Source organism: Calypte anna, chromosome 1 (assembly GCF_003957555.1).
Source record: "Calypte anna isolate BGI_N300 chromosome 1, bCalAnn1_v1.p, whole genome shotgun sequence".
In the NCBI taxonomy this organism is placed as follows: domain Eukaryota; kingdom Metazoa; phylum Chordata; class Aves; order Apodiformes; family Trochilidae; genus Calypte; species Calypte anna.
In genome coordinates this window covers 133663276-133688715 of record NC_044244.1, presented here as the reverse complement: position 1 = coordinate 133688715, position 25440 = coordinate 133663276, and the positions used below count along the sequence as shown (strand labels likewise).

General features: G+C 36.1%; 1 protein-coding gene across 2 annotated transcripts in view; it reads right to left on the bottom strand.

Annotated features, from left to right (window-relative positions):
* Positions 1-25440, bottom strand: part of TMEM131 (transmembrane protein 131) — a 91450-nt gene that overhangs the window by 16713 nt on the left and 49297 nt on the right. For both annotated transcript variants that reach the window (XM_030448987.1, XM_030448996.1), the window contains exons 12-30: positions 21249-21357; positions 19248-19356; positions 18307-18460; positions 18036-18206; positions 17615-17725; positions 17394-17528; positions 16822-16926; positions 15473-15559; positions 11055-11207; positions 10831-10906; positions 10614-10731; positions 9424-9562; positions 9214-9323; positions 8738-8804; positions 7603-7754; positions 6797-6939; positions 5347-5533; positions 4006-4191; positions 537-695 (exon numbers count right to left, since the gene is read on the bottom strand). In XM_030448987.1, the coding sequence (XP_030304847.1) occupies positions 537-695; positions 4006-4191; positions 5347-5533; positions 6797-6939; positions 7603-7754; positions 8738-8804; positions 9214-9323; positions 9424-9562; positions 10614-10731; positions 10831-10906; positions 11055-11207; positions 15473-15559; positions 16822-16926; positions 17394-17528; positions 17615-17725; positions 18036-18206; positions 18307-18460; positions 19248-19356; positions 21249-21357 (2471 nt within the window). The remainder of the gene's footprint in view (positions 1-536; positions 696-4005; positions 4192-5346; positions 5534-6796; positions 6940-7602; positions 7755-8737; positions 8805-9213; positions 9324-9423; positions 9563-10613; positions 10732-10830; positions 10907-11054; positions 11208-15472; positions 15560-16821; positions 16927-17393; positions 17529-17614; positions 17726-18035; positions 18207-18306; positions 18461-19247; positions 19357-21248; positions 21358-25440) is intronic.

The window sequence follows — 25440 nt, the reverse complement described above, 5'->3', positions numbered from 1 at the left end:
TGGACAATGTTTCCATTCTCCCACATGAGAAAAAAAAAAACCCAAACCAAAAAACACTATGTCCAAGAGAGTCCTTGATCTACACTGTTGTTGGCATAAAACCAGCTAAAATGCCTAAAACTTGTTTGAGAAGTCAGAGGACTGTTCATTTGTTCACTGTACAGATAAATAAAACCACAGTAAAATGACAGTCAACGTATGGATTGAAAGGAACAATGAAAGGAGGAGATTTCTCAAGACACTGAAGGTAGGAACTTCTGGCCTGTAATTTTTCTGCATTCTATACCTTTTGTTCTCAAGGAACATTAACAGAAAATCTGACAGGGTTTGGTTGTTTTTTTTTCTTTTTTTCCAAAGATGAATATTCCTCACAATCAAAAAACCCATCTTTTTATCCAGGCCATCTTTTTATAAGTAACTGGATCTTTTATCCATTCATCTGTCCTAAAGAGCAATACTACTTTCTTTTCAGCCTTAGAACTAAAAGAAAAATTGAAGAGGTAAACACCTTACAAAACCCCCAAACTTATACTTACCTTCCATCAGATGAAATTCCAACTATTCTCCTGAGATCAAGTGGCCTTCCCATATCAAAGGGAGGGTTTGAGGCCTCAAAGGATAAACGTCTCCTAAATGGCTCCCATATTCCTTGAGCTTCTAGATAGGCTGTTCCAATTACCAAGAGAAAGAGTACACTGCAGAGAAAAGAAGCAATCATCTAAGTATTTCTTAGTTTTGAGCATTTTGAAGTTAATTAATTACACAACACAAGTTTGAATCTTGTACTGAAAAGCTGAAAATTGCATCCGAACCACACAATTTCGCCTGATAGAAACAAAGAGCACACAAGTCTGGCACGTTACACACATCACTGACACTGAGAATTGAAGCTAGAGGCAAGTCTGACTTGCAGTTGCTGAGAATCCAAAAGAAAAAAAAAGACAGAATTAGAATATAAAATTGGACATCCAAGTGGTCAGCAGCTGTTGCAGCTTGCTGGTGCAATTCCATTTTAAAAGCAGAGGCCCTCTACAGAGAACTGTACTGCTGCTCAGAGAGATAAAATTTAGAGACTGTTATTTCAAGGAGTTTTACAACTAACTGCATCTGCTGCAAACCCATGTTTAGGAGTTCTCCACTTACATAATACACTGCAGTGAACTACATTTTTGAATGAAGCAATAAAACCACTGCAGAGACCTTCATCGCACTCTGAGTTCATCTCCTAACAGGTGGGAGTTTCGGGGGAAGGAGACACAATGACGATGACTAAAGCTTGCTTTGCCTATTACCCTAGAAAGTTTATGAGAAAAGAACTCCAAATTAGCAACTTCAGATTCTGTTCTCCCTCCTGCTCTGACTGCCAGCTTTTCTAATCCAAATCTATGAAAACCAGCATCAGTTCACAGAAAAGGCTGAGATACCTCTGTTTAATTTTAGCTAGAATCATCTAGTCTAGATATCTCAAGTTTCAGCTGTTGGCAAAAACACAAGCACCTTTGAAGACCAGATCAGCAGTTGGTAGCAGGTTATCAGTGCTTTTCTTTCCTGCCCCAGGAGTGACATAGGATTCTAGATGCATAACCAGATTGCAGAAGGTTGGAAAGACACTTTTCATCCAAGATGTTAGAAAGCAACAGAGAAGGTTAAAAAGTACACAGGAGTTTTTAAGACGAGCTTATACAAATTGTTACTCAAGACAGTAATGCTTGCGTTGTGTTCCATGCCATCAAAAAAGGAATTACCTTTAGGATGTAATGAATATGTTCCTTTTATGTAAAAGTACCTTTTACTTGTTTCAAGTAATCTATGGTGCTCTTTGAAAGTTTCACAACACTGATACCAACAAGAGCATCAAATCTCTACCACTATAGTGCTACGCAAACTTCGGATGGAGTGCATAGGGTTTTGGTGGGCTGGGTGGGCACTCTTTGCCCTCAGCCTCAAAGCACTCCCCTCACGGCATTAATGCTGGGATCCATGGAGGCTGTACAGGAAAGGATGCAGCTAAGGGTCACCTTGAGGACTTTTCCACCATTCTGAGTAAGGAACTCATTGTGAATTGACTCTTACGCCAGCTCTGGAGCTTTGACAAATAGATACCAGCTTCAAAATGCAAAAATGAACAAATCTCTTTTTTGTTGTCTATTTTTACTGCACTTTCTGGTTTTGGTATGGTGAGAGCAGCAGTGGTTTGGTTTGGGATTTTTTTGCTTTTTAAAAAATTATTGGAAAATGAAACACAAATCTAAGTTGCCATTTAAATTACAAAATAAATTAGCATGAGGAACACCACGCAGTGGGGAGCAACATGATCTAGACATCCAAATATGATCTTGCTTCATCCCTCTTTCCCCTGTGGTTTTATAATGGAGCACACATATACGTGGTTGATAAAGTCTTCACAAATAGGAGAAGCTCATTTGTCATGTTTGCACATATTCTATCAAGTTGGACTTCAAAACTTGGATCCACAAAATGGTAATGATGAAAACCAATAGTGATTTAGGGAAGGCAACAATAAACACCACCATATCAAATTTAAAATATGAACTTGACACACTCCTAGAGTTGTTAACCCCTACCAATTAAGGACAGCTTTGCAACGATAGGGAAGTATTGCTATAGTTGCAACTAGCAAGCATCTGTGTGATGGCATCCTGCAAGACAGAGGCTGTTTCTGCAGAGGATCCTTGGAATGTTATGAAATGGTTACATTAAGACTCTTATCTAGTTTGCTACTAAGAAAGAGACTTGTAGAAAAAGAACATACATTATTCACACAAATTATACTTGCAAGCTGACAAGCATTATTGGCTCTAAAGAGAAAGTAGCCTTATAAATTACTAGCAAATACACAGGAGAAAACCATTTAAGGAATTACTTAGCACTTCCCTAAGTAATGGAGTGTTAGTTTGGAAACAAGACTTCCTAACTTTCCTGTCACTTCAGAAAATGCAGTTTCCTAAAAGGAAGGTGCTGAAGAGTCAAAAAAGAAAAAGAAAATTAAGCAGGCTGTAACTTTACGTATTTCTTTTAAACAGTCTCTGGAAGAAAAGACAGCCTAATCAAGCATGTAAAATAGCACAGTAAAATGGAAGAGCCAGTATCTTACTATGAAAAAAAAAATGCAGGAACAACACATTATCACATCTTTTTCCTCATAGTCATCTACAGCAGCAATCCAACTGACTAAGATATAAGCTTAACACTGATGAAAAAGCAAAACAGCATTTGTTGTTACTGATAAGTAATAATTTATACATATAAATTTCTCTGCTAGGGTTTTCCCTGGATAAAAGCAGCGATGGTGTCTCACATCCAAATGGTGAGCAGAGACGTTCTGTTTATAACCTCGGTTTTCAAAGAAGCAAAGATGGATAGAGGTTAGGCTAGGAAAACAGTGGAATTTTCAAGCACTCACAGCTAACAAATGTCAGCTTGCTGAGGCAGAAAGTGCATTAATATGCTACTAAGTAACCTCCAAGTCTGCAGTGTTGCAAATAATGCCCCTTTGGGTTCTCAGACATCCCATTATTCAGTTGTCTGTCACATGCAAGTGACAGAGAAGTTAAATTCAAAGGCATCTGCTAAGCTTATTACAGTTACGAACTGCCTCATCTCTCTAAAGCTCAGTACTCCAGAAGGATGCTTAAGTTTCCATGGGAATTAATGGTTAGAGGAGTTTTAATACCTAATTTGACTCAAATTTGGCTTATTTATCAAAACACTACACATTACCAAGGCTAAGAGGCATATGTATCTCACTTAAAGAAATAAGCCCAAAGAAGGTTATTATTTTGTCCTCTGTCTGAGCAGCAAGTCAGTACTCCTCAGCCTGAAACAGTTCACACTCAATCCACAGGAGCATTTATGGATTTGTTCTCTTCCATCTCCCTGCTCTATTTTACAGAGATTACAGCATGTACTGGAATACACAGACTTCTATTCAAGGAGTGGTAGCTCATGCACATATACCAGTAAGAACAAACACATACACACTACCTCATTATTCCTGAGATGATAATGTACAGTGCCAACTCCCAGTTGGGCCTGGGTAGAGCCTCTGCACACGTTGCTAACATGTGATATGGAAGGGATGCATTCAAGATAAATATGAACTCAGAGCCTCCCTCAGTGATGAATTTTAATTCACGTATGACTCTAGAAGCAGTGAAATCAGGTGTAAACCTGAAAACAAAGCAAAGCACGTTAGAACTTCTTGCATCAACAGCATGAAAGTTTGAGGTAACTTATATTATTCATAAATTTAAAAGATAAAAGCTCCATCAATTACTGCCATGACTGGCATCCTAATCAAACATTTATACCAAATAGCCCTGGTAGTATGGATAACAATCATACACACAACTAGCTTAAAAATACTTATGAGTAACTTTCAAACACCTCAAGGTGTGCTAAGTTCATACACACCTAAGCTTAACATATCTGACACCATATGAACATACATTATAATGTATTACATTGTACATTATAATAACTGAAATGACCAAATCTGTTAAGAGAAAGCTATGAATGCAGTAATGTAAGTAAGCAATGGTACTGACCATTATGTGAATTATACAGTTTTTAAACACTTCACCTATAAGTCAAAATTGCATGCCTTTTCAAAAACATCACCACTATGTTCCTCTCTTATCACAAGCTAAGACTGCTGAAGAAATCCTGGTGAAGGATTATCTCATACACCCTTTTACAGAACAGAACTATCTTCTAAATTTTTAGATACCATGTTCCAAATAGTTAAATCTAAATCCAAGCAGCATTACAGAGGAGTTTTTGGGTGAAGCTATCTTTTGCAATAAAAATTGTCAGCATTAAACAATCATTACAATCAAGCAACAGACAGAATATTCAAGACTAAAATGCTGCATTACAATATTAACAATATTAACATTACAATATTAATCCCTAGACAAAAGGCACTTATCGACATACTGCCATGCACCAAAAACATATGTAAACCTACACCTTACGTGTATTCACAACCCAAATGAATAAAATGTATAAAGACCCCCATTTAGTAACACTATTTCAATTCAGTAAATTAAACATACTGGATAGTAATAAAATTAATACTATACTCAGTCATGAAAACTTTAAGTAATTTTAAAATTGTGTTTGCAAGGAGAAAAAAATTTACTGGTTTATGTTTTATTAAATAACAAAACAAAAACAACCACCCAACCTACTCAAAGCCTAAGTAAAAAAAACCCCAGAATTTAACACACAGTGTTTTCTTCTGGAACAGTATTAGGTATTAGGTATACTAATATACACATTCCTGGTGTAGCTCTCCTTTCAAATGTAAGAAAAAACACTCACAATATGACAATATCTTTAGAGGCATTGGCACTTAGTGCAAACTCATGACAGTTAACTACTTTAAATCCATATCCTTCACATGTATAGCCACTTATTTCCATAGTTTTCACATTAATCTGCAGTTGCCCTGTATTTTCCACTTTAAATGTTCTTCTCAGTGTGAAATTCGGTTCTCTGTATTTCATTTCTAGAAACAAACAACAGAAAGCAATTAGTGCTGTGCTAACAGATATCCTTTCACTATATTCATATTTTACAGTAGAGGAGAGCTGTGTCAGTATTACTGCAGCAAAAGGGACCAGTGAGGCCCATGGAAATCTCCATGTGACCTGCAGAAAGAGATCTCTGCATGCAGATCCTCACCACTGCCAAGATTGGGCACTTGTACAATTTCAGAGCCCTCTACAGGGAAAAAAACAAGCCCCCAAACTTCTGATATCCCTGCTGCCTCACAAAAAAATTATTTAAGTTCTTTGATGTACTGCTTAGTGTTGTGGTATTCTGTGAGAAGTCAGAGCATAAGGTGAACTAAAACTTTTTTGTGAGTTTCTTAACGATAAAAATCTGTGACTGAGCTACTATCTTACAAGCAAAAAAATCCCTAAACCACAATATGTAAGAGATAACAACCAAGCTTTTGTTGCAGTTCTCTTTCTCATCCCTCAAAAAAGCAGAATAATCTCAAAGAATTAAGATGGCACCTTACAAATATATCTGGAAATCAGCAACGTAATAAAGTAGATTTTAATACCAGATAAAACTAAACCCTTTTTACCATTTCCTTTGGTAATAGAGCTACTCCTAGCTTCCCTTTCAGAAGGAAGCCATAGACCAGAAAAATTTTGACCACAGTGTACCATGTGTCTGGAATTTATTTTCCATTGAAGAACATACTCTATTTTTTTCCATGTTGAGTATGAGCATACTGATTCTGAAGTGTGTGTGTGTTTGGGGGGGAAACAACCAAAACCAGAAAGCTGCATCTGTGATGGGCTGCCCAGGGAAGTAGTGGATTCTCCATCCCTGGAGATATTTAAAAAGAGACTGGATGTGGCACCCAGTGCCATGGTCTAGCAACCGCAACGGTGGTAAAAGGGCTGGACTTGATGATCTCTGAGGTCCCTTCCAACCCAGCCAATTCTACGATTCTATGTGATGAAATTTGAGTTAAATTAGGCATTAGGTATTATCCTAGTGAATGTACCAGGATTTTCACCTCCTCTCTATTTAATTTTAGCATATGAAAGTCTTTTATTCAATATTTCCTGATTTTCACATTAAAATGAAGAACCTAAACTATTTGATTTTCTGCCTGGATGAAGAAACAACTTGAATACATTTAATGGAATTTCTGGGGCACAAGAACAGGGGAAAAAATATTTCCACACATTTCAGGTTGCATATATAAAATGAATTTTCTGTTCAGCATAGTAGCTCACATAGTACTCACTTTCTGAACAGTCTTTTAATAATGCTTCTGTGATTTTAAAGCGTAAAGAACTTCCTGGACCAGGAGGTTTGCCTGCGACCTTCAAGCTCTCCGTCGTTCCTTGTCCTTGTACCATTATGGCATCTATTACAGTCAAATTATTTCTGTGCATAAAGAAAAAGTGGAAACATTCACAAAAAGATTATGCAGTCTATTGCTCCTGCAAGCTTCTCTACAAACTATGAAGTTATATCCCAGACCTGGAGGTCAGAAATATACATGATTTCACAAATAAAAGCCCACAATATGGAAGTAAATAGAGGGGTGGGGAGTGTATCTCAAACACACTGTTTGCAAGGCAAAAATATAAGAAATTACAACGTAACAGATGAATTAAACCCCAGGGAGGTACTAGTTAAAATTTTGTATTTCAACATTATATTAATGTATCATAACTAATACTCAAGTGAAATAGTTATTCAGAGTTTTTTAGTAGGAAGACTGAACTACTATTGCAGCTTAATATTACAAATGGTAGTAATACCTGGAGTCCCTGCTTTCAAGATAATGTAACATGTATTTAAGAATTCAAGTCTTCAAGAATAACAGTGGATACATACTCATATTAGAATGTATGCAGTGAATACAGTTTAACTGCTGTAAAAGGTATAAAAATTACATTTAAATTAAATCTTTCACCAGACATGTGATGCTACAATTATTCTTGTAAAAGCAGCAACAGTTTCTTATTGACGGCTGATCACAAGTATGATCTCATATATAAATACAAACATCAGAAAAACTCATGACAGAAATATCTATCATACCTGATAACAATTAATGATGAAACAGTCTTATTAAGAACCGGTGTGAACCTGATTTTGACAGACTTCCTCTCACCAGGTTTTAATATTAGGCTCAAAACTGAATGGCGAGTGAGGCCCTTTGTAAGTCCCAGAGTGTTCTGTAGTGGCTGGACCTTTACAGGAGTAGGGAAAGTAGGAAAAATAGGAACTTTTTATGTTTATTTGACAGAAATTACATTTTTTCAGCTAGAAAATCAGTCTCATCATAAAGAACTGTAACTACCCAAAGGAGGATACATTTTTTTTTTTTACCAGAAAGTCTTGAGACTAAGAATTTCCCTCCCTTTTAGCTAGCCATCTGTGTTTACTATGCAGAACAACACAGCTATGTTACTATGCAAGACAAAACTGAACTAAGCCATACAAATGTGGATTCATAAAGATTTAGTAAAAGTTTAGAAGGTTTTTTATGTATACATTATAATTTGTATTTTAAACACTAAATTAGCATTAAACCATTATGTAATATTTTCTGCCTTTGGAATGTTCCTTTGTTAAAATATTTTTAGAATATTGCTATTCTTAAGTAAAGGAAAAACAGGAAAAATAGAACTTAAAATAGAAAAACTATTAAAAAAAAGCATTTTGATACATTTGTCTTTAGATACTGTGCAAACACCAAATTGCTTACCTAAAACTAACTATAAAGGCATGGAGAAAAGGCATACATTTTGGATGGAAAAAAGAAAATGTTCAAGATGTGCCAGGCACTATATGAAAAAACACATACTTAAAAATTGTCCACAAAACTCAAATTATTTAATATAAAGAACTAAGCAATGGAATACTCCAAACTTCACTAATTTTAGAACTACTAACCACTATACTAAAGAAAATAAGCCTTTCAATAACAGAATGAATAAATGCAGATTTCCTGTAACTTCCACAATCCTATTGTAACAGAAGCATATGGTAAATGTGACACACTAATTATATTTGAAGAAATACTACTTTTCCTAATGCCCTGAAAACATCCAATAGAAACATCACATTTTTCACACAAATTAATACCTAAACTTTAAGACACACATAAACTCTTATTATAACATTAAAATACCTAAATTAAAAAATATAAAGAACATATTGAAATACTTACACAATTTCTGAAGACCTGGAATTCTAGAGTCCTCAGATTGAAATTAATTGGCTTGCTCAAATTAAACCTGAAAGAGACATGCAATTTTTTTCCCCCCCAGGTCAGGAAAGATAATGACATACTTGCACTTAAGGATTTTAGCACAAATCAATAACAGATGGTAGGACTCAAACAATATGCAGCTGATAGGCTCATTTGATTTTTCTTATTTTCCTCGCTTATAGTTCATGTTAAGGAAGAAATGTAAACATTATTTTAGCTCAGGAAAAAAAAACAAACAGAAAAAAAGAACAGATGTGCGTTCAATAGAATAGCAATCAGCCTAGATTCAGTTCTCAAATGGGTTAATGATTCGAATTCTAGAAGTGGCCAAAACTGTAACTACCAGCACAGCTGCCAAGTACTGCATTTGTGTTTTGTAAAATACATTTTGCTGCAGGGTGAGAATGTCCTAAATACTCTAAAACAATACTTACCGTTCTAGCATTTTATCAACAAAGGTGGATGGATTAGAATACAGAGCTACAGGAAGGAACTGAACATACACAGGAACATCAGCTGGATTTTCTAGAAAGATTTCTTCTTCCTATTCAGAAACAAAATTTTTGTGAAGTTTATGATGGGGTTAATGTAATTAGAAACAGTGTAATTTTGTATTTTTAATGGCTATCAACACAATAACTTACTGATGAGCTGTTTGTATTGGTAAGAGGGAAGCTGAGGTGCCGTGGTGAACTAAGTATGGAAGGCCAGGCCATTTCTGCTGTAATTTTCAACCGGACATCCTTCTGAAGATCTGTGTCTACTTCAAATACAGCATTCAGTCTGGAAAAAGAGTTTTAAAACTTACTTTATGGGAGTAAGATTGAAAACGCCTGGAAAAAACTGAGTCCTTTAAAGCACCCTAAAAACAATGGTTTGAGAAATAACATGGTACATTGTATATATATGCAACTAAAAAATTCTGTGAACTCTGTCCATATGTACTGCCCATAAAAACCTCAAGCAAAGCCACACAAAGATTGTAAGGATTTTCTCTATTTAATTGTTGCTGCCAACACCTATCCATTCCAAGTTCTACTGTGGACTTGATATCATAGAATCATACTATGGTTTGGGTTGGAAGACACCTTTAAATGTCCACTTTGTCCAACCTTCCCATAAGAGGAGAGACATCTATCAACAAGATCAGGTTGCTCAGAGCCCCATCCAACCTGACTGTGAATATGTCCAAGGATGAGGCTTCTGCCATCTCTCTTGACAACCTGCTAGTGTTTATTATAAAACCTGCTACCTTTATTATAAAAAATTTCTTCCTTGTATCCATCTTAAATCTAACTTTTTTTAGTTAAACACATTATATCATCCTATTACAACAGACCCTGCTAAAAAGTTCATAGGTATGATATTAAATAATATTAAAGCACTGAACATTCTAGTTAGAATTGCTGGTTATTCAGAAGTAGCTTTTAAATGGAATTTTCCTTTACTGTCCTCTTACTGTAGGCAATAGGACATTCTCAAAGGTTACTTGTGCAGAATGAGGGATACTGCACAATCAGTATAAGCTGTTTTTGGAAATTTTTACAGAGCAGGTAGCAACCTTGCTGTTGCCACCTTTTCAATAACTGCAACATATTCCAGTTGAATAGTAACTTCCAAGTGCTATGTGTTTCACTTAGGGAAATTACTGTTTTTTTAACTTTTAAAATGTTCTCATTAAAGGTTTTGCAGAGAAGGTCAAGTAATTCCCTTCTTGGCCCCCTCTAAAAGAGCACTGCAACATTAAGAAAACTTATATTTTACACAAGCACACATAACACGGAATTATCTAGTGATACAAGACCTGAGAAAATAACAAGGATAAAATCCTTACCTATGGCTTGAGTTGTCTCTTATTTCTGTCCATTCTTTGAATAAGTTCTCATGTAAATCCCAGTCAGAATCCCAGGCATCTTCTTGCATTGCTATGCTGTACTGAACTTTAGGTTCCGCTTTAAGAAATAATATGTTTTTTTAATTTTTCATGGAAAACAATTGCTTAAAGAGAACTTTTTTCTAAGACTTTCATTATAAAGTTGAAAGTTACTTACATTTAGATAGAAAAGGCAAGCCTACATAGCAGTGATCTCCACATTGTAAACCAGGATCAAAATAAATATTTGCAATCTGCAAAACAGGTAAAAGAGCAGATCAAATATGACACAGCACAGTAAATATAATGACCAAAGAAAGATTTGTGGTGACTACGCAAACTTAATATAAGCTATGTATAAGAGAGAACTTGTAAGCTTGTAGAAAAAAGTCATAAACAAACCTTTGATTTTTTTCCTGGCTCTAAATCTTCTTTATTACTTCTTAGCCTTTTATAATAAAACCTTACATCTTCTGACAGTGAGCGTATGTGTTGTATTTTCACTTTCTGAGAAAAGGAGTTCATAATGTTCAGGCTCTGGTGAACTACTTTCCCCTAAAGAAAAGAAAGGATGAAAAAGCATCACAGGTGAGGAATTTTCCCTAGCACATGTATTTATTTATGGAGGCTGACAAAGACTACAGCAGAACTAAAATCATAGAATCATAGAATAGTTCAGGTTTGAAAAGACCTATAAGATCCTCCAGTGCAGCCTTTAACCTAACTCTAGTAACCTAGAGTTACCAGCTCATTGCTAAGCCACGTCCCTAAGCACTGTATCTATTTGAGTTTTAAACACATTCAGGGATCATGACTCCACTATGTTCCTGGGCAGCCTGCTCCAGTGCTTGATAACCCTTTCTGTAAAGTTTTTTCCTACCATCTAACTTGAACCAATCACTGAACCACTTCCCCTTGTCCTTTTGTGAGATACTAGTGAGAAGAGACCAACACCTCCCTTGCTACATCCTCCTTTCAGGTAGCTGCAGAGAGAAAAAGTCTAACACAAGCCTCCTCTTTATCAAACTAAACAACCCCAGTTCCCTCAGCTAAAGATTTTTCACCAGCTTGGTTGCTCTTCTCTGGACATGTTCTTGGACTCCATGTACTTATTGTATCACGAGACCCAAAATTAAACAGAGTCCTTGAGGTGCAGCCTCACCACTGACATGTACAGGGGCATGATCACTTCTCCAGCTGGCTACACCATTTCTGACCCAGGCCAGGATGCACAGTTCACCTCTTTCAAAATTAAGTCCACCTTAATTATCTTGGAGAGCTAGGACAACAGTTCTGCTTAATCAAATCATGTAAAAAAAAAGTGCCAGAGGAGGAAGGACAAGAGAAAACTTCAATTTTTTTGAGCCTGCTATTACAAAAGGAAACCAAGTTTCTTTAAAGAGATCTAGTACATAGTTTTCTAGTAATTAGAAATAACCTGAAAGGAACAGCAATGCTGCAGATTATGAATACTACTGGTTACAGAAGGCATTTAAAAACATAGCTAAAACTTTCCTTTCCACTCCCAGTGAAATTAAAAACACCAGACACCAAAATTACAGTAAAACCCAAACAAACAGGGCAAGCTTTTTTCCCCACACTTTTACACCCTGCCTCCTCTTCCAAGTCAAAAATTATTCTACCTTTTAAGCACAGAACACGTAATTCAATTGTTTGTCACTATCAGAATATTTACATTGCTAAAGCTCTCCCCTGATCTCATTTCTGAATCAGTGATTCCGTGGCCATTTTTTTCACCTTATCTCAAAACCCAGTTCTGACAAGTAGAGAGTAAATAAAAAAAGACACAAAACAGACAAAAAAACTGCAACTTGCAACCCATGACAAAATTTTACATTTATATTAAATAAATTAATACAAGCAAATTTAAATACCCAAGACTGTCTTCTAATGAACATGACTGAAGTTTTTCACATTCATCTTAAATCAGTACTTTCAGCTTTTTAAAAAAATTACTCTGAAGTACAGACTTGGAGTGGAGAGATTCACTTCCCTGAGGCCACAGCCAAATTTTAAGCCTGCAAAATAGTTAGATACTCTAAAAGTCCCAGTAGTAGTAACTTTAGAGGAAAAACTATAAAAATAAATCTCTGAACAGTATAATCTTGTTAAACCGAAAAGGAAGCATGTCAGAGCTTCTTCTATGGAATGCTATGAACAACAAACTGCCATCAGTTGGCCAAGGTAAATGTTTGTTAAACTCTAGAACAAATGAACAGTATTCTACTAAAACCCTTACACAGCACTTAGGCATGAAACAACAGATATGGGAAGATGGCTATCCATCAGTAATAAGAAAAACAAAGCAATGTTATTTAACATACAGGTCCTCAAAGGGGACCATTAACAGAGGTGGCACCACGAGCTTAAAGTGCCACCATGAAACAGAAGTCAACAGAAGTCAGCTAAGATCTGTTCACACCAGGACACTAAACTTTACAAAGCCTACATACACTGATGGGCCACTGCTGACAATTTTTTTAATAACCTTAGTGTATTTGCACCTCAATCTTATTTCTGGTATTCTACAGACAGCACTGGAAAAGGGACAGCTGCAGAAGAATTACAACCTAGGTATAAGTTGAAAAGCAATTGTTACTAAAATTGTAGCACTTAGTTATTCCTGGTTGTTATAGTTGTCAAATTTCTCTACCAAATACTGAAACAAGAAGAACTGATGCTATTCCAGGTTTATTTCCATAAGTAATTGAGGCATTACAGAATAACTAGAAACAAGAGAGTCATTAATTCAGAGATGACAAGTTTATCTTGAAATAAACCCAGGAAAAAAGAAAAAGTCTGCTGTCAGTGTTCTTAAATGCCAAAAGAACTAAGTGATCAACTAACAGAGGCAGTAAGTGAAGCTGACTGCTCTGAAAAGCCTGGGTCTGAACACAGAGAACAGACTAGTTTCTTGTCAAAGGTAATAACTCTGTCTGAATCTACATTCTAAACAAAATGCATGAGCCCAAAGCTTCCTTGAATAACTATCTGAAAATATTTCTAGAAGAAACCATGAGCAAACAAAAATCACAGCAGTCTGGGTATAAGGAACAACGACAGCAGTGAAGATACAGTAGCCACATAAATAAATATCCATAACATGGATATATGATGCCATATAGTAAAAAAGAAAACCACAGATCATAACGATAAATAAATAAAAAAAACGATCTCTGCTACTCTTAAGCATGGCTGCTTGACCTCAAAAGCAGCAGAAGACTTTAGAACAATTTGTGAAGGACAACATCAGAACAGAGATGGAATGGATAGTTGGGCACATGTAGCAATGATTTATTGAAGTCCTTGTGACTTTAGACCTATCTTCTTCCACTGAGAGTTATTGCATTACTTTTTCAAAGAATTATCACTTATCTACTAGACGTAAGTTAAAGGGCCAGTGAAAAATTACTATTTAAAAGTGCACAAACTGCAGATAAGCAGAAGATACTAAGGGACTATCAGAAGAGAAGGTGAGAATAGGCAGTGTTCTACAATAGATTTGACACTATGCAGGACACACAAGGAAACAAAATATTTCCACCAATCTGCATGGAATTAAGTTTATCCTTTCAGAAAACTGCCACCTCCATTCCCTACTTTTTACTCATAGTTTTCCTTCATAGCACATTCCCCACTGACCACAAAGTCATAACAACAAATTACACACTTTTGCAGAGAGCTGGCAACCCACACAGCTTCTTTGCTTTCCTGTTCATGCACTCCACCATGTACCCTCAAGAAGACCAGTTTTCAGTGTGGAAACAATACAGTTAACAGTTCCCCAGAGATGAAGGACTTCCTATGCTGAATTGTCAATTTATTAGCAGTCTTTGTTGCTTTGGGTACTACACTTCAGGAATTTGAAAAATGTACTTGTGCAATTTCATCTCTCTTACTCTTGTTGTTAATGCACGTAAATTAGTAACCACCAGGTAACCACAGCTACATTAGACTGAAGCTGCAAACAATCTCATTTGGGATCATATCAGTATTCCAAGATCCCATTCAAGTAGGCAATAGAGGAGATGCGACCAGGAGGTCAAAGGAAGAGATTCTTTCCCTCTACTATGCTCTTGTGAGACTCCACCTGGAGTGTTTGTGTCAGGCTCTGGAATCCACAGCACAAGACAGACATGAACTTGCTAGAGTGGGTCCAGAGGAGGGCCACAAAAACTATCATAGGGGTAGAACACCTCTCCTATGAGGAAAAGGCTGAGAGAGTTGGGGTTGTTCAGTCTGGAAAAGGCTCTGAGGAGACCTTATTGAACTCCTTCAACGATTAAAATGGGCTTATAAAAGAGGAGGACTAATTTTTAGCAGAGTCTATAGTGATAGAATAAGTGGTAATGGATTTAAGCTGAAAGAGGGTAGATTTAAACTACTTATTAGGAGAAAATGTTTTACAGTAAAGGTGGTGAAAGACTGGAAGAGGTTGCCCAGAGAGGTGGCAGAAGTGCCAGCCCTGGAAACATCCCAGGTCTGATTGGATGGAACTCTGAGCAACCTGATCTAGCTGAAGATGTTCCAGCCTATGCAGGGGAGTTGGACTAGATGACCTGGAAAGGCCTCTTTCAACCCAAACCATTCTATGATTCCACGTAAGGATAGTTTGTTTCTGGGACGTGTGCTTGGGGGGGAAACCCCCAAAACTAGTAACAAACTGAATTAGTGGTTTAGTAGCAGAACCTTTTCAGAAATTTGACATGAAACAATTCAAGGCAGTAATTTCTCTTGAAAAGAACAGAAATAAAAACGACAGCAAGAAAACATGACATGCTATGACCCAACCCTCTTACCGGAAATGAAGGTGGAAGAAAAACATGTTTTGGGGAGCAGGTTAGTGAACCAACAGCAATCACTGCCTTCACTGGTACAGTTAAAATCTGGAAAAAAACCAAAACAAACCCATCAAGAAAATTTTTGAAAAAAAAACTTAAATTTCAGCCTTTAAATGTCTCTTCTTTTCAATGTCACATAATAACAAAACCAATAAATTCTACAATTAATGTAGTCTATGTTTATATCATTTTCTAAAATATGGAGACATGAATTAAAATTTCAACATATTATCATATTCAAAACAGTCACTCCCTACTGTCAAGAAGCACTTTTGTTTTGGTCATACTTAGCACTATTCTACATGCAACACAGAAGCACATTCAAAACACGTGCTGTCCAAAGGGGCATTATATAGGTCTCATTTGAATGGAGCCTACTTTGTTGCAAACCAGCAGGATAAAATCTTTAATGTAAATGAGTATGAGGGAAGAGGATAAACTGAACTTCTAAAAAAAACATTGGAAGTCATGGTAAGACCTCGAGATATATGTAGACATGGAAAAAGGAGTGTGGAAGGGATGGCAACAAGATCCTTTCTGTTTATTATTAAAGCTACCAAGCCAAGTAGAATAACCTGTAAGAACCAGCAAGGAATGCTTCAGATTTATAACTGTAGCTTTACCAGAACCATAAAATAAGTTATAGTTTCCTGACTTCATAAGAACACTGGGAGGTGGGGAACTTTTCCCTACATATATCACCCAAACATATTAAAGCCAGATTCTGTTATGTATTGAATCTCTTTCTTCTGCAAAATAATTTATTAATAAGAAAGACTCATGAAATTGAGAATTTACTGGTTGCTCTTTTCTCCCTTAATAATCTTAGTGTAAGAACTCTGTTTCATCAACTGTCAGCAAACTGTAATTCTTCCAAAACAATTTTCACTTTGGGGTTTAACAAATAACTCCAAAATTATAGCTCAATTTCAGTAACTGATAATGTACAAAAAAAGCACATTGTCAGCATGTATTGCCACAAGATCCATGCATTGATGCTTTGAGGCTGTCTCAAATAACTGAAAAAACCATACTTCAAAGCATTAGGTCGGACTGAAATGGATGTTTCTGAAAGCCAGATGAAAATCATAATGGAAGTAGTTCTTCATTCCTTCAGAGAATACTCAGCATGAGCAGCGTATCTGTCATTTGATGTAGCGTTGGCTTGTAGAGAAAACTTGACCTCAAGAGGTCCCTCCCAACCTCAACTCCTCCCTGAGTCTGTCCACTAACACAGCTCTTAAAACCTCATGCTTAAAATTTAACATATCATCTGTGCAACACCCATGAATGTACAACAAATATACCTCATAACCCGTCGTGATCTGTACAGCTCCATCATGAATTCCTTCAAGTTCTTTTGCTATGAGTTTAATTCTAAAAACAGCATAGTAACCTGATGCTAGTATTACCTGTAAACGGCAGGAAAAAGAGTCATCATTTTATTCCACTGAATAGAAACAAATTTCACTAAAAAAAAAATACCCAACTCTTTCTTAATTCTTTCAGATGAATCAAAATCCATTTGAAACAATTGTCAGTGGTAGAAAGAAAAATTGAAGCACATAAGTTACTAACATAATCATCTGTCTTAGAGGTAACAAATTCCCACTCTTCCCAAATAAATGAGGAACATCACCTGGGGGCACAGAGGTTATTTTTTCTTAAGTTTCTTCTTTCAAAATCTAACAAATACAGCTTCTTAAAATAAATTTTTATAATTCTACATGCCTTATTATGCTCAAATTCAGACAATTTAAAATTGTTATCCTCCCTCCCCCCTTGGTAAATTAAACTTCAAGAAATTATGCAAATTTGTCTCTTCAAAACCACCACCCCCCAGTCTAGCTTTAAGCAATGGATGCAAAGGATTACTTACTGAGGACTGATCAGATGCACTCGCGTTCTGTAGTTCATGGTGGTTTGCAATTATCGTTGTTCTGTTTCCCTTTTCAGTTGTTAGAAGTTCTATGGCCAAACCATCCCCTATAATATGCCAACTTTTTATAGCCAGCTTGGAAAGAACAAAAGGTGTTGTTTTCAGTAACAAGAGAGGGGCAAATTTTTTTAAAGGCTAACTAAAAAGAAACCCATCCTTACCTCTATAGGGTTGCTGTTGATGACTGCAAATAAAATGCTGGTAGCTTCTGTTGCACTTAATATGCCAAAATCTATAAATCGTTCTTCAGTTTTTGGAGGCAGTACAAAGTACTAGAGAGATTAATAAAGGTATTTTAGCATAAGTTAAATACAAAATGTGTTCAAACTCTAAGCTCATTAACAAACACATTAATAAATCTAGTATAGCGGTACTGTGACAATCTCAAAATTCTATACATTTTCTATGTAAAACTGAGGGGAATAAAACAATTTTTCAGCAGTTATCAAAGCTGTTTAAAGAAAGAATCAGTAAAATAATTTTGAAATTAAGAAAGCCATCCTCCTGTAGAAGTAGAATAAGGAATTTAAAACAGTCTTCTTCTAATTATTTGAAAGTAGCTCAAAAAAGGAAAATACTTACATCTAAAAATCCTGTGTATGCTCGGACAGGTAGATGAAATTTAGAAGCATTGGTGATAAGTAAAATGTTGTTATCTATATGAACAGATGATGTGGAAGGCATAAAATGAAGTGTAAAAATATATCTGGATTCATTAGGCGGAATGAAGACTGGTTTACTGAAGTTCTGGACCTAGATCAGTGAATAATGAAGACCAATATTACAATTTAAGAAAGTGTAGACATTTAAATATTTACTATTAGGTTGAAATGTTCCCTGAAGTGGGGCTTACTTTGAACATTGGCTTTGCTTCTTCTGGTAACACAACATCATGTATAAGGACTGCAAAACTGAATGTGTTTGTTAGGTATATTGGTCTTTCCACAGAATCAGCAGCACCATCACGGATGTGAAAGAGTGTGGCAGCATGATCAAATCCTAAGTATCTATTAAAAGAAAACAGCAGGAGAAAAATTAGGACTTTCTTCAAATATAAGATGCTTTTCTTATACAAAAGACTTGAATTAATTCAGTCCAACAGCAAAAAGGTACATAACACCACTTCATGTTGAAGTTATATTATTAGCACTACAGGGGCATTGATAATTAAGTAATTCAAATGAGATAAGGAAAAATGTGAATGAGTCTATTCGGAGGACTAAAAGTAAGTGCTGGAGTATTAAGATAGCTTGCAAATGATGCATATTTCTTTTTAACCAAAACAGGTGTTTGCAGCACACAAGTTCCGATAGATAAGATTTGGTTTCTTTGCCTTCAAAATACTCCATCAGTTCTGTTGATAAAATAGCATCCCATTCCACCACTAACTTTAAAGTAAATTTAGCCATACTTTGGAAATAAATAACAAAAGGTAAGTAGTACTAACAGGTGTTAAAAAATTTTGTTTAAGCTCAAAAGATTTGCTGTACTCTTACTTTATAGAGAAAGGAGCAAAAGCAGAACTGAAAAAAGTTCCAATACGGAATTTTTAAAATGTTATCTGCAGCCTTTAAGCACTTTGAACCCAAGCCTTGAAACAGGTGCATCACTATGACTATGTGACATGTTAGTGTAAAACCAAAAAAGTTCAAACAAATAACTGTAGTTCTAAATGTGCTCCAGTTTCAGCAGACTTCTATCACCTCTTTATATCCCTCTCTCCCTAATTCCCTCCTACACCAATTAACTTACAGCATTTAAGTTCTGAACTATGTTTAATTACTATAAGCTTACCCATCCAACACTTCTGCTTGATACGGTATTTCAAGTTTGGAGTAGCTCTTCTCTTTTGCTTTAACAGTTATTTTCCCAGAAGACTGTGATGCCTTTTTTGCTTTTGATGCTGTGCACACAAGAATATGTTTGTTGAAGCAGACAAAAAAAAAGACCCGTTACATTAGAATAGCATGAGGAAAAGAAGAAAAGCACAGAGCTACCCTGGGGATGAGGCATCATGAAAGAGAAAAATGGATCTTAAAGAAATTTCAATAAGCAACTGACATGGAACAAGTCTAGGAATTAAGAGCTCTGAGTTCTCCCTTCACACCAGTTAGTTAACCTGCCTGAGTCAGTAAGCTTACCTATGATTGGGAAGCCCCTTTGTTCCTGTCAAATAATGTAGACATGTCAAGAGGGTAATTTACATCCAAGCTGAGCTGAATTCCCCACTTCATACTATGGAATATGCCTATTCCTCCAGTAACAGAAAGGAAACTTGAGATAGCTGGGCTCTTGGAATGACAGTGCAACAGAACTTTGGGCTAGGAACACAGCATTTTAAGAATAAAGATATAAAAGACATGCTAAACTTGACAGAAATAGAACCAGAATCCATGTAAAAAGCTAAACTACTCAAGCCCCAAGAACAAGAATGTCACAGAACAAGGAATGCTATCCTGGCTAGCAACACTGCCAGAAAAGTAAAGGCATTCACATGCTGGTTAGGAGAAACCACCAGCCTCTAAAGGCCCAACATGTATTCAGACAGCTGAAATAGTCAATATTTCAGGGCTGGACAGGCTGCTTCTCTGAAAAAAATTCACCAGCTCAACCTCTTAAGGATTAAGCTGCTGACTGGGTATTTTTCTGCAGCTACTATTCCTTCCAAGATCTACCGTGTGTTAGTCAGTAAGTAGGCAGTCATGTCACAATTCCCTCTCCAACTTCAAAACATGGATGTGCTACCACCTCAGGCTGACAAAGTTCAGATATATCAGAATTTATTCATATGCTCCACTCATCTTACAAAGATAAGCTACTAAAAAAAAACCTGAAGTCCTAGTTGAGTAAATAATAATAAATATCAATCCTCTTTTCTCTGTCCATAGGATTTCCAAAATTTTGCCTACCTGAAACGAAAAACATTCCATCTACAAACTTCCATTTCTAAGCAATTCTAGCAGAGAATCTTACAGAACCAACTAGTATTTTAAAGTAGTAACATTACAGTAGGTCAACAGCATTCTGACAGTTGGTTAAAATCTCTATAAAAACAGAGGTACCTTTCTACAAAGTGTCAGCATAATATTTACAGCCACACTATGTAAGAGGGAAATGACCCAGCACTTCTTTCATAAAGATATAAATGAAAGTCAGTATCACCATACACAACATATCTTTGTAGGAAAGACACCAGTAAAAGGTCCTTCCGTCCTTGCACCCCTCTCCTCCACTTTTTTTTTATTTAATATGAATCCAAGGTAGAAAAGTAAAAAAACAGGGCAGCTTTCACAGTCATATTCTTAAGAGCATAACACAAGCCCTATTTCCACAGCATTCTAACATAAAAAGTAATTTTTTTTAGAAATAAAATTTTGTATTATTTTTTAAACAGTGGAAGAATCATTGGGCAATCCAAGGAATACATTGTCAATCTACTATATACTACTGTGAGGAACTTGTCCTGGTTTGTCAGGATTTCTCAAAAACAAATGTCTGTTTAGATTAACAACACATTTTAAATCTGTGTCTTAACATAAGAGCTATATGCAACACAAATCTGATGTTTTGTTTACAGAAACAATACTTCTCACTAGTACAGGTTACTTGCCAATTATGTTAAGGAAGGGTCCCTTCAGAAATAAGAACAACTGTGAAGCCTTTACTAGATAGGAAAATTATGCTTCCTTCTCAAAGTTACCAAAAAAATCTTGTTAAGAGAATGGAAAATAATTCATGAAGTTTCAGCGAGTTTTAAGAAGCACTTGACAAGTTCTGAGACAAGCAGTTACTTACCATCAAAGCTTATACTTGCAACTTTGGTATATTTACTTTCAGAGGCTTTTAACGTAACTGGCTTGAAATGTACTGTTATAGCTTCATTCTGTGGTGTAGGTCTAACACTCTGCAAACAATCAAAACATGAAGCACCTGTAAATTTTTCATTGTTAACACACTGCAGCCTTCACATATCCTTCAAAATGATAAAACAGCAACTAGCTTTGGCTGAGTTCTTACAGGTCTGTCTTTCCCATAAAGTAACTGTAAAGTAACTGTACACAAATGGTTTTGTAAATCTGAGATGACACTCATCCTGTAGCAGCATTTTACAAGATCACCTTTTGTGGCTGAGAATTACTATTTTTAACTGACTGCAAAAGGTGAGCTGAGCATTTCCGAAACAGCAATAATAGCAATTGTGTCAGTTATTAGCCAGAACTGATGTGTATAGATACTCATTACTGTGCAGCAGGATTATGGATTCCATGTCAGTACCTGAAGACTTTATAAAGATTGCTAGGAAATTCTTTATGTAGATTCCATGGAAAGAAACTGGGCACAGAGCATTCCAAGGCTCATATTCTTATTTTGCTTAAAATTAGGATGTCTGCCATGATTTCTCCTTCCCACCTGTCTTCTCCCACTGTAAGAACAGCTCAGCTGCTCGTGTAGAAACTGTTAAACTACTGCAAGTTACAGGATGCTGTATTAAGAAAACTGAAATGAGTGCTGTTTTACCATATGCTGGGCTACTGAGGTTCAGCAGCTGCTTCGTAAGCAGCTGACTCTTTCCTGGTCAGAGTAGAGTAAGGCAGACAGCTGGTGGTGTAAGCCCATTACAGTTCTTCCAAGCTAAGCTCTCCCTGATTGTAAATCAAAGCCAGAAAATCATGCACACACACTTAAGTTCTTCCAGGTCATGTGAGCCTTAGAAGAAACAAGCACTCCTGCTCCTGCAGCTAAGGGATCATCTGCTAGTGTTGCAGTGTGGATTTATAATCCTGACCTGTGTCAACCACCTGCACACTTGTGGTGCAATTTCTACTTCTCTTCATGAGTCAATTCACAATTATTATCCATACTACCAAACCACGATCTTGAAATCTAAAAAAAAAACTCTTAAAGGAGATGAAACCAAAGCTGTAATCGAGTTCATAGCTTTTGTGTGGCAGAAAGGAGAGAGATTTCTGGTAGCTCTTCTAATGCAAAAGGCTGTGTGGCTTTTTTTTAAGTCGAGGTTTTAAATTATGCCGGTTTCATTTAATAAATCAAATGAGAAATATTCAAAAGGACAGCCTGTTTCCAGAAAAATGGCAGGTGTCAGAGGTGTATCTCTTAAACCACAAGTGTAGCAAACCTAGATGTAGTTACTCAATATATTTAGTAATAAAGTTAGTTAATAAATTTAGTTAAGGGAAGAATTTAGCTGTTTTATTGAAAAATTCTTAACTTAATCATACATTTCTCTCATTTATGGCTTGCTTACATACTACAAAAAGGAAATAAAGAATTAAGATAACTAAAGGAAAAACAAACATTGTTTAAAATCCTTTCAATTTCACTTTTTACAAAATTTAACCTGTTTTTAAAAAAGCCTAAACAAAACTTGGCCTGAGATATGCCTTAAGAATCATCAAATATGGACAGGTCATGAGAAAACATACCCAAAATAGTAACACCAAAAATCTAATTCTACACTTTCTTTCAGAATATCTCCTGACAGCAATTTCTGTGGAGAAGAAGAATGTAAAACTCATTAACACATAGCTCTCCCATGGTGTGCCCCAGTCAAGATTTCTGATCCTGCTGTATGAAGTTACTCTCAATATTTAGCATAAGAGGAGAAAATGAGGATGTTCTAGAGAAACAGTTGGGGGAGAAAGTTTTGTGCTACTGAAATAGTTAGGGAAGGGATTCAAGGGTTTAATAACTTTCAGATTACACCTATTCTAACTAAAGAGAAGAAAAGTACTGGTTGAATGGCACATGTTCATCCATACTGTTTACTGTCAGCAAACTCCCAAGCATACTTTTGTCTTTTCCACCTAACACACAGCTCCAAAGACTGACCAGGCTGTAGACATTTGCTTACAGATTATAAAGACACATCTACCCTGCTGCAAGGTACCCTGCAACACTTTCTTATACATTTACTTTAAAACAAAGAACTAAGCTTCAATATGCAGCTCTCCTGAAGTTCCTGGTTCTTTATTGCAAATATGATCAGAAACGCAAATTTTAAAATGTGCCTTTGTTTTTAGCAATCAAATGAGTTTAAACTTCCTTAAGGAAATACAAAAATTTCATTCTAGAGAAGGGATAAAAAGTAGGTCTTCAACAATCTACATTTACTAAATTTTTGACACCATGGCTTAATTGTTGTAGCATGGAACCAGTTCATCCCATCACAAAATATGATAATGAATAAACCTTACAAAATGTAATTAAGGAATAAAGAGTTTTAGAACTAAAATAAAGTCAAGTGCCTTGGTTGTGTTTTCCTCAAACAATATGTTGGACCACAGCATGATTAAGTACTTAAAGGCAGAACAACTATAACTCTGGCATAAGTATTAGCTGTGTCTCACACACAGATGACCTGAAGATATTTAGTTCCTCCAGCACACAGCTTAAATATGCTAAATATAGCCTTGGCCTTTTCTTCTGACATTAAGACAAAATTTGTCCCAGTGCTGTCTCACCACTTCAAACCTTTGCTCTAAAGGGTCAGAAAACCATTGCTCAAGCTTTTCTAGAAGTAAGCTATTCATGAGGTTCCTTCCAAAAACTCTTTACTCTTGTTTACCACTTTGAAATTCCTTGATTGGCACAGCAGTAGAAATACACACAGTGCTTCAAATGCTGGAAAGGATACGAAGTTCACCACAAAGTTGGTGGTTTATGAGAAGAACAACTGACCTGATGTGCCATCTGTGACACACTGAAAAATACATCGTGTCTGGATCCATGCAGTAACTTTATCATTGCAAAAGTAAGTCCTAAAAGCTTTAAGACCACCAAATTTACTGCCTTGAGACATTTTAAGAGAATAATCCACCTAGAAGTGCTTTGTCATGAAATATACAATGTTTATCAAAAGGATAGCCTTTCATTAGATCACAGACTATGGTCTATCATCTAAGGTCCAAAGATGACAGCCAAAAAAAAAAAAAAAAAGCTACCAAAAACTCCTTCTGGAAAAAACCTGGCAAATGTTAGAAGATTTTACATAAGGCAGCAGACAGAGACGGAAAAGTAATTTAACACTTTTACCAAAGCTCTAGTTGTAAAACTTGTATCCAGTTTTTTTGTTTGTTTGTTTTATTAATAAAAACCTCCCATGGAAGCTGATTCATAGCTTACAAGGCCATGAGAGACCTTACAGGCTCATCCAACCTTGATAATGCAATAAACATTAGGACTTTGCTAATTAAATTCTATATGCACTAAATGCTACCTTCTCTTGACTTGAAAATTATTAGTGAAAACAACTTAACAAGCATTGCAATGGACTATTTACCACAGTGGAAAGCTAGCCTCACTACTGAAAACATGTGCTGTTTCTAGCCTAAATTAGTCTAGTCTCAGTTTCCAGTGTCTTAAATTTGTTAGATCACTACTGTTAAAAAACAGTTCCCTACAGTTACAGCTTTAAGTTTTAAAAATACAGAAACACTCTCAAAGAGCTCAGTAAGAAACCTTTGCCAGTCATTCCTCCAGCTCCTGTTTTATTTTCAATACTTCAACACTTTTTGAAGTTTACTGGGACAAGGTAGGCTAGCTACACAACTAAATATGGAAAATAAGGAAGACAGGAAGGGGAGAAGGAAGAAGTGAGAAAAAGAGTGGGCAATAAAAAAATTACAGAGGGAAAAGGTAGGAATGAACAAAGATGAACTACCAGACTAAAGCCAAAATTCTGTAATAAAAACAAAGTCCAAAATCCAAGAGCTAGAATTCTGAAGCTGGCTGCACTCTACATGCAGCTGCAATAATCTCACTGGAAAGGGCTCCAGGGTGTCTGCAGGCTTTTTTCTTATTTCAAGCTACAAAGCAGACAACCTCAAGAAAACAAGAGTAATTTTACAGTCTGCTTTGGAAAGCTACTCTTTGCTCATCTTGAAAGATTATGTTGGACAACCACTTTATACACTCTCATGGAGGCTGTGATGAGGACAAAGATTCCCACAGACTTTACATTAATCTC